The sequence below is a fragment of the Saccopteryx leptura genome, chromosome 1, assembly GCF_036850995.1.
Source record: "Saccopteryx leptura isolate mSacLep1 chromosome 1, mSacLep1_pri_phased_curated, whole genome shotgun sequence".
In the NCBI taxonomy this organism is placed as follows: Eukaryota; Metazoa; Chordata; class Mammalia; order Chiroptera; family Emballonuridae; genus Saccopteryx; species Saccopteryx leptura.
In genome coordinates this window covers 42,452,935-42,463,011 of record NC_089503.1, presented here as the reverse complement: position 1 = coordinate 42,463,011, position 10,077 = coordinate 42,452,935, and the positions used below count along the sequence as shown (strand labels likewise).

General features: G+C 50.6%; 1 protein-coding gene across 1 annotated transcript; it reads right to left on the bottom strand.

The window, feature by feature from the left end:
- Positions 1 to 6,630: 6,630 nt before the first annotated feature.
- KCNJ11 (potassium inwardly rectifying channel subfamily J member 11) lies at positions 6,631 to 9,859 on the bottom strand. Its single transcript, XM_066365124.1, has one exon. It carries the CDS (start codon positions 8,900 to 8,902, stop codon positions 7,730 to 7,732), a length of 1,173 nt encoding a protein of 390 aa, XP_066221221.1. The 5' UTR covers positions 8,903 to 9,859; the 3' UTR covers positions 6,631 to 7,729.
- Between the last annotated feature and the right edge of the window lie 218 nt (positions 9,860 to 10,077).

Below are 10,077 nucleotides of genomic sequence, written 5' to 3'. Positions count from 1 at the left end.
GAACCTGCAACCTTGGCATATTGGGGCTATGCTTGAGTAATTTTTTAGCCCCATTATAAGCTTATGGGACCACTGTCATATCCACAGTCAGTCCATGGTTGCCGGAAACGTCATGAGGCATATGACTGTGTATACAATGGAATATAATTCAGCCATAAAAAATAAGGAAATTGTCATTTGTGACAACACTGCCCTTGAGGCATTATTTTAAGTGAAATAAGTCATAGAACGATATATATCATCTCATTAATATGTGAATCTAAAATAATACAAGAACAATGAAATGAGCTTATAGATACAGAAAACAGCTTGGGGGTTGCTTGAAGTGGAGGACAGGAAGGGGGCAAAATGGGTGAAGGGGTTAAGAAGTTACAGAATTTGAGTTTTAAAATAAGTTATGTAACATATAGTATGGTGACTAGAGTAAATAATATTGTATTGCCTATTTGAATGTTGCTAAAAGTCTTAAAAGTTATCAAAAGAAAAAATTTTAACGTGGTGGATTTGAATGAGACTTACTTTTTTTTGCAATATATACAAATATCAGATCTTATGTCGTACACTAGAAACTCATGTTATATGTCAATTATACCTCAGTATTAAAAAAATGGGGGGAAAATAAAGAGAAAGCAACACTTACTGTTTACATTTCAAATTCTGTTTCTTTGTATATGAATATTCCAGTATGTGAATAAAAATATTCACTTTAATTTATATCTGAGTTATTCTTTGATAGAAGATAAGTGATTTGTCCCTGGTCTCATATGGCTAGTAAAGGGTGGAGGTTGGATTTTTAACCAATATAGCATACCACCAAGGGTGGGGTTCAGCTGTGAATGCTGAGCTTGATCATGAATTTGGTCTAGAGGAGAGGCTTACCCTGCAGTTCTATTCTGTTCTTAGGGGAGCACATGTTGGTTGGTGTGTTTGACCCTTGCCTTATTTTCTGTAAATGAACCAAGGTGGCTGATGCTATTCCTCCTAATTGCACAGAAGTATGGGTGCCTCAGCCAGGACAGAGGTTGGCAGGGCTGTGGAGCGTCTCATGCCAGGTGTTGGCCATGGGTAACACAGAGTGTGGTTCTGAATGCCATTATCAGGGACGTGCAGATGCCTTTCAGGACCTCCTTGGGGCAGAGAAGCCCTGTTCCCATCTCTACTGGAAGCTGGAGTAATGACTCAGAGAGTTGTTAGGTTGCTCAGGATGGGTGCAGTGAGCATACGGCATAAGTCACTTGGAAGTCTCTTGGCTCAGAGCAGCGATTTTTCAACCAGTGTGCCACAAGAATTTTTAAAACATGCAATGTTTTAAAAATTTAGTTAGGAACACTGACCTCTTTTCCTTTAGATTGTCAAATAAAAAAGTGATAACAGCCAATACAACAATAGTTGTCCAGTGTGAATGAATCAAAATTATACCTATTTTTTTTGTCAGATGGCAAAAATATATTTTTTGATGTGCTGCTGAATTTTAATAATTATGGTACTTTATGTGAGCCATGAGATGAAAGAGGTTGAAAATCGCTGGCTTAGAGGGATGAATAGAACAGACTCCCCACAGCTGAGCTTCCACCTGAGAGTGCGGTAGGGTGACCCTCAGTGATGGCAGGGAGGGATTGCAGCATCACTGTGGGCCGTGCCTATTACGAGAATATAATCAGAGGAACCAGTAAATCTCAAAGTGGAAGGAGGCACATGACAACAGTGGGAATGGGAACAAATGAAGTCGTCCAAAGCTGTTTACAGTGGTCGAAGGAGAATGACAGACACCCTTTGGGAAACAAGTAGTAAGGCAGATGAGGTTTTATAAATTTAGCAAAAGAAATGAATAATTTTGTAGAGATTATGATATAGCAGTAAAATAAGACAAGGGAAAAATAAAATATAATTAGATGGGAAAATCACAAGTGGGGTCTTTTTATGGAAGATGAAAATATTAGATGTAAAATGTGGGAAATGTTAAATGGACATTATTCATTGGAAGAATCTATGATTCTATGATGTAGAAAAAAAGGCATCAAGGAGTTACTAAACTGAGAAATAAGTGTGCTGGTCAGACCCCAAGAGACCTGGAGAGGGGAACAAAAGAGGCAGAATGATGGGATGGTTTTCATTCTCCCACTTCCAAGATGGATGGGAGAGCAAGGACACAGTAGGAATCTAACGGAAGTCTCAGTCAGACCCGTACTACATTTACTTCTCTCCGGGCTATCCTGGAGTGACTTCCCCTCCCTAGTAATAATGGCCTTATGAAAAAAAACCTGGAATTAGTCAAATAAAGAGAACAGAGGCAGCCCTCCCCACCCAAAGTCTGGTTCACCTCACTTTGGGTGCTGGTGGTCGGTGGAGAAGGAGTTCTGGATATACTTGTGTTGCAAGGGATGATACCCCTTCAATGAAGGGGGGGTATATGGCTGAAGATAGCTTCTGGGCACGGCTAACCAGACCTGTCTTCCTGCACACCCTGGAGGGGAAGGAAGTGAATCTGTGTAATTAATTGCATATGCACTTGGCATTACTTTTCCATTCACTGGCATCAGTGCCTGAGGTCAAGGGAAAGGCAGAAATTGGTGCTCCTGTACTCAAGTTGGCCAGCCTAAGTGACCTGCCTTTCACATCACTTCAGTGTTGGGTCTGTTCAGAGTGGAAATAGATTAGGGTGTAGGTAGCACGTGCTTCCTTTTCCATGAAGATCTACAATGCTCCAGGCAGGTGGACCTGGCAGACCGGATGCCAATAATTTAGATCAGGGGTCAGGAACCTATGGCTCGCGAGCCAGATGTGGCTCTTTTGATGGCTGCATCTGGCTCGCAGACAAATCTTTAATAAAAAAATAATAACATTAAAAATATAAAACATTCTCATGTATTACAATCCATTCATTTCCTACCACTCATGTTCCTGGTTGCGGGTGGTAGGAGCCAATCACAGCTGTCCTCCAGGACAACACCAAATTTTTATTGGATAATGCGTAACTTACACAGGTCGTTGTATGGCTCTCATGGAATTACATTTTAAAATATGTGGCGTTCATGGCTCTCTCAGCCAAAAAGTTTCCTGACCCTGATTTAGATTCTAGTTCAATGAACTCACTCTCTGGAACCCAGCTCTGATGTGAATCCCTCTGTTCCATTTGTTCACAGCTTCTTTTAAGCTAGAAGAGATCTGTTGTTCATCACACCTGCCTAGTCTGGGGTCAGCGTGACTTTGGTACTCAAAATTCATATCTTCTTCCCCAAAGTCTTCGGCTTGTCTGATAAGGTGTCTGATCCTTGGACCTGGAGAGACCTCAGAGGTGAGCCCAGAGGCACATAGGGAGCCATGGCCACCCTACTAGTAGAAAGCTCTTTGGGGAAGTTCTCCCTAAGAAAAGCTGTTGAGTAGGAACTCACATGCAGGATGGAGCTGGGAGGATGCCACCAGTGGAAAGTGGGTCCTGCAGAAGCTGGGTGTGTCCTCTCCAGCAGAAGGGCCCCGTGTGGGCCCGCGGAGACTGGAGATGCCAAGTCCGCAAGCGTAACCATGGCTGAGCCTGTCGTCAGTCCCAAATCTGGAACTCAGGGAGCCCCAGGGATGTCCCGAGTTACACTTTCCCTCTTGCCAGAGACAACTGTCCTTTATGGTGGACTGACACTTAGGAAAGGTGATACCCCTAGTAAAAGCTGGAGCTCAGGTCACTGGGGCTGTGCAACAGTCTGAGACAGACTCAGGACCAAATTGTGGGCCTGCCATTTACTAACTGAGAGATTTTACTAATTTAATGTCACTTCTGATCCTGTTTCCTCATCTGCAAACTTGAAGAACAGCACCTCCATTAGTGCCTCGTGGACCATGCTGACACGAGGTACTTCCCTTACCCTCTCCGGGGATGAGTGTGGGGGGCTGGCAGAGGGCCAGTGCTACACACAGGGTGTGAACTAGCACGGACTGCTCTGTCTGCTCTTAGTGATGGCCAATGCTGTCCTGGAGGCAGAACATTAGAAACTAAATTCTCATAGAAGTTCCTGCTGGGTTGAGTGGAGCTCAGGGGAGCTTCCTTGGCCAGGTTAGCCCAGTGTCTTTTTTTAAAAATGATTTTTAAAATAAATTTTTATTTATTCATTTTTAGAGAGACAGGACAGAGAGCGGGAAAGAGAGAAGGGGGGGAGGAGCAGGAAACATCAACTCCCATATGTGCCTTGACCAGGCAAGCCCAGGGTTTCGAACTGGCGACCTCAGTGTTCCAGGTTGACGCTTTATTATTCACTGCACCATTATAGGCCAGGCTAGCCCAGTGTCTTAAAGCAGGGGCACCCCCAGATGGAATAAGCACTATTAGGGGACAAGGACATTCAGAAGAGTCAAGAAAGGCTTGGTCCAGCTTCCTCTCCCTGTCTAGAACTTTCCTGCTTCTCCCTGAGCTAAGCCTTAAGCTGGGAGTGTATCTCTTAGAGTGGAAAGCCTAGGACTAGTGACCCTGTTTTTCTGGGATCAAGTAGGTCCTCTCTGTGGCCAGCAGGTGGCACTGAACCCTCAGTTATGCAAGTTCACTGTCACCAGCTGCTTAAGGTCTGAGGGGCTGGAGGAAGGTCACTCTGAATGGGGTCTGAAGAATGGTGCTGTCAAAAGATTTCATAGTGGGTCTAGTCTTGGGCCTTAAAAATAGGCAATCTAAGTTCCAAGAGCCAGGTACTTCCCCCAGAAAGTCTGGGCTGATTGAGTAGCTTCTCATCTCTTTTCCTTTAAACCAGAAATGGGCCAGCTCCTCCAGGAAGGGCATCATCGCTGGGGGACTGTGTGGTACAGGGCGGGGCAGCGTCCTGGATTTCAGGCCTGCCTTTCAAGTAGTCTGGGACAAATTCTCACTGATCCAGCAAAAGCCCTCTGCAAGCCTCAAACTGCAGCAATAACCCTGATGTTGTCCTGTACCATCCATCCATCCATCCATCCATCCATCCATCCATCATCCATCCATCCATCCATCCATCATCCATCCATCCATCCATCCATCCGTCCACCCATCCGTCTACCCACCTACCCATCCACCCATCATTCATTCATTCAGCACTTAGTGCCAGGCACTGTGCTAAATCAGACACAGTCCCTGACCTCAAGGAGCCATGGGCTCAGGGATGGGGAGACAGACCTATAAACACAAGCAAAATTAGAATGCCTACAAACACAGACAAAAGGGAGGGACCACGTCTTTCCAGAAGAATTGGGTAAGGTTTCAAGGAGGTATCATTTAGCTTGGACTTTTATGGATTCTAACAGGCAGAGATGAGGCCTGGGCAGTCCAGGCAAAGGGAGTAACATAGGCAAGGTTCAGAGGTAAGAAGAGCAACGTTACATGCAAGGACGGGATAGTAAAGCAGCCAGGGGAATGGGAGGGTGTGCAGGGTCCTGGCAACTGTGAACTGTAGGGCTGGAAAGCAGGCAAAGCCTGAAACAGCAGGCTGTGGGTCTAGCCTTGACCCAGAGGCGATGGGAACTACTGTGGGTAGTTGACATAGGAGGGAATGCTCACAAACTTTTTAATAAGACCACTAGTGGCTGCATGGCAGATGGACTGAGGGGGGAGATGGAGACAAGAAGACCAGGTAATACGTGCTGCCACAGCCACTGTGATTAGCTCAGAAGAATGTGATTAGCATTATGAAGAAAATACCAGGCAGAGAAAACCATCACCAAGGGAAACTATAATAGTACCTTGCTCTTAGCATCTGCTTGGTCAGTAGTCTCATTATGTAGCTGATTCAACAGCAATCACAATAGTTAATATTTATTGAGTACCGCCTGACCAGGCGGTGGTGCAGTGGATAGAGCGTTGGACTGGGATGCCGAGGACCCAGGTTCGAGACCCTGAGGTCGCCAGCTTGAGCGCGGGCTCATCTGGTTTGAGCAAAAGCTCACCAGCTTGGACCCAAGGTCTCTAACTCAAGCAAGGGGTTACTCGGTCTGCTGAAGACCCGCGGTCAAGGCACACAGGAGAAAGCAATCAATGAACAATAGGGTGTCACAACGAAAAACTGATGATTGATGCTTCTCATCTCTCTCTGTTCCTGTCTGTCTGTCCCTATCTATCCCTCTCTCTGACTCTCTCTCTGTCTCTGAATAAAAAATAAAAAAAATTTAAAAATATTTATTGGTACTTATTACGGATCAGACACTTAAGCAGTTTGCAAATATTATTTACCTACTCCCACAACAATTCTATGAGGTAGGTACTATTGTATCCCTACTTTATAGAAGAGGCAACTGAGGCACAGAGAGGTTAAGTTACTTGACCAAGGTCTAAGAGCTAGAGCCAGGATTTGAACCCAGGCAGTTGGCTTAAGAGCTTATGCTCCAATCACTACACTGATACATAAGACATCCCCGCCTTTCTCCCTGAGCACCCCAGCTTTGCAGCAGATTCCTGGGAGTGGAGATAGGGCTATAAGCCTGGTCAGAGAGGCTGGCAGGGCTGGGCTGCCTGAGGCCAAAGGGGAAATGTGTCCCAGAATAGGAGAAGAGAGCCAGCCTCAGGTCTCTTTCCAGGCCTCCAGACTATGGCTCATGGCGCCTCTGGAATGTGGGCTGGCAACCCCTACCATCTCTATCTACCAGCTTGTTTCCTGCCTCCCCAGCAAGAACAGCCCAAAGTATAGGTCATGAAGAAGGGAGGCTTTATTGACAAGGGAGAAGGCAGAATTATGGGTAAGTACAAACAACACTGCTCCAAGAGTCCAGGCTTGGGGTCAAGCCCATCAGGGCCAAGGGCCTCTTCCCCTCAGGGACCTTGCTCACCGCCACCATCCTGAGCTTTCCAACATCTTCCCTAGCAACCCATAGACCAACCCTCCATGGTCACCCTCTAGACAGGTCTGAGGCCCAGAGTGTGGTGGGCCCAGGACCCCACTCTCCTCAGTCCTCAGTCTCTTTCTGCTTGGCATACCAGTGCCTGCCCCAGGTCACCCCAGCCTGTGAGGGGGCAGGACAGAAAGGGAGCAGGCAGGCACAGCAGCCCAGCCCATGGAGCCTCACCGTAGAAACCTTGGTGTTGAGGCTGAGGGCAGGGGCACAGGTCCCATCTCCTCGTCCTGTGCCTGAGCAGAACTCGGCAAAGCTGAGTGTCTGCACACCATTTCCTCCCTGTTGGAGCCTGCCCTGTGGAGCGGCGTCCTGCCGGCCTCAGCCTGCCCCGGTCTGGGTTGGCTCCACACCACCAATCTTCCAACTGGAACGTGCTCCCGCATTGACTGCCCTCCCCAGCTGGCCAGGCCCACTCTTTAACTCACGTTTTCAAGGACCAGTGGTGGCTGGGGCCTGACCACAGGCATCTTTTGGGGTCACAAAGAAACAGCAGCAGGCCCCTAACCTAGGGACTGGTCTTTCCTAGTCATCTGCCCAACTTGTGGCTGGTTGATCATGGGGCCCCAGGAGTAGCTGGCGACCCAGCTTTAGGGCCCGACACTTCCCACAGTTTCCCCAGCCTTAGGTCTAGGTAGGCAGACCAACCAGTCCTGAGTTGAGGCTGGGAGGAGCGGGGACAAAAATAACCCAGTATAGGCTCCTGCTGAGGCCAGAAATAGGTAGTGATAATACTTTGTAACACCCTGGGCAAACAGCAGGGGGGAGGCTGAGCAGGGTGGGGCCCAGCCTCATATTAGCCCTTGGCCTGGCCAAGGCTCACACCATGTCCACTCTACATACCATACCACACTGTCCATGTGCACATATGTGGGGTGGGAGCCCAAGGAACCATGGCTCAGGACAGGGAATCTGGAGAGATGCTAAACCTGGGCTTGGCCTTGGCCACGGCCACACTACGTTTACGCAGTGGCCCACGGGCCGAAGCGAGGGTCAGGGCGTCCAGCAGGCTGCGGTCCTCATCAAGCTGGTGGGCTGTGCAGAGTGGCGTGGGCACTTTGATGGTGTTGCCAAACTTGGAGTAGTCCACCGCATAATGGCCATCTTCCTCCGCCACAATGGGTACAAAGCGCTGGCCCCATAGAATCTCATCAGCCAGGTAGGAGGTGCGGGCTTGGGTGGTAATACCCGTGGTTTCTACCACACCTTCCAGGATGACAATGATCTCGAGGTCCTGATGGTGGTGCAGGTCACTGGGTGCCAGGTCGTAGAGTGGGCTGTTGGCATCAATGATGTGGTAGATGATGAGGGGAGCCACCAGGAAGATGCTGTTGCCACCCACGCCATTCTCCATGGGTATATCCACCTGGTGGAGGGGCACCACTTCGCCCTCGGGGCTGGTGGTCTTACGCACCACCTGCATGTGGATGGTGGCACTGATGATCATGCTCTTGCGGAGGTCACCCACGCGCAGCATGAAGCAGAGGCGGCCATGGCGCAAGGCGATGACTGCATGCTTGCTGAAGATGAGAGTCTCAGCCCGCCGGTGGGCTTGGGAAGTCTTCATGAAGATGCAGCCCAGCATGATGGCGTTGATCATGAGCCCCACGATGTTCTGGACAATGAGAATCAGAATGGCCAGTGGGCACTCCTCGGTCACCATGCGCCCACCAAAACCAATGGTCACCTGGACCTCAATGGAGAAAAGGAAGGCGGATGAAAAAGAGTGGATGCTGGTGACGCAGGGCACGGTGGCGCCCTCTCCAGGGGCCAGGTCACCGTGGGCAAAGGCGATGAGCCACCAGATCATGGCAAAGAGGAGCCAGCTGCACAGGAAGGACATGGTGAAGATGAGAAGTGTGTGCGGCCACTTGAGGTCCACTAGAGTGGTGAACACGTCCTGCAGGAAGCGACCCTGCTCCCGGATGTTCTTGTGGGCCACGTTGCAGTTGCCCTTCTTGGATACGAAGCGGGCCCTCCGCTCACGGGCACGGTACCGGGGCTCCGTAGGGTCCTCTGCTAGCCGCGTCAGCACGTACTCCTCAGGGATGATTCCCTTGCGTGATAGCATGGCTCCAGCGACCACGAGGGAGAGACTTCCCTCACCGGGGGTGGGGGGGTGGGGTGTCCCCTAACCAGCCTCTGGTCTCACTGTGGGGTTCCCTCCGTGGGTACCCTTCCACTCTGGGACCAGCTTGAGTCTGTGCTGGCCTCACTTTTGTGATGCCTCCCCAGCCAGACTCATCCTCACCTCCATCTGGCCCCTGCTTCTCTTTCTGTACCAGCCTCACACCTCAGCCCGCTTGCCCATTGCCGAGTGAGCCCCCGACTCTGCCGGTTCCTCACCTGGCCCTGGATCTCAGCTTAACATTCCTTCACCCGCTGACCACCCCTGGACATGCCCCTGTCTAAGACCCCTTCTCCCCAGAGTTTTCCTTCTCAAGCCACGGTTTCCAACTTGGAACTTAACACCTCCGGTTATTATCACCGACCAGACCTCACACAACCCCCATCATGTCTTCCGCCTCACCCATTTCTGTCCCCGGGTCCCCTCCAAGCTAGTGTCATGTCCTGACCAGTCCCCAGTCTCACCTCTGGGTATGCCCCCTCTTTCCTATCCCACCCCTTGGAGCGCTCCGCCGCTCTTCGGATCACCCCTCCAGCTTTCGTCCTCTGTCTCCTTGGGATCCTGAGCCCTCCCGAGTCACCACCCCACTCGGCTCAGCTCCAGGCCCCAAGCCCCCAGCGTGACCTGACCCGGCTCACTGTCAGGTCGGGCCCTCCCGGCCCCCCGCCGACCGCACGCACTCCGGCGCCTCTCCCCCGCCCCGCGCTCGGTCTCTGCCCCGCCCGCTCGTCGCCGCAGCACCTGCTCCTGTTCCTCAAGCCGCAGCCGTCGCCTCCCCGCCCCCTCCTGCCGTTCCGCTAGAGGCGGGCCGTCCTCCCGCTCTTCTGTCAATCCGCGGAGACCGATCCGTGCTGAGTGGTGGTATCTGGAGGGCGAGGGGCGCGGAAGGAGTCGAGTGGGGGCCGGGGGCCGCCAGGGGGAGCCCGACCTATTTCTGAGCTGGAGGGGGCGGGCACAGACTCAAGCCCCGCCCATCGCCGGTCACCTCCCACTGCTTGCTTTTTCCAGACTCAGTCTGGCCTTGGGGGTTTGCCCAATCCGAGGGACGAAAAGAGATCCCTCCTGCCCACGGTCTACGGAATTAGAGCTGGATGAGGATGAAGGAAGTCGTGACTTGT

Coding starts and splice junctions, on each gene's coding strand:
- KCNJ11 (XM_066365124.1), bottom strand. CDS start 8,902: ATGCTATCACGCAAGGGAATCATCCCTGAGGAGTACGTGCTGACGCGG.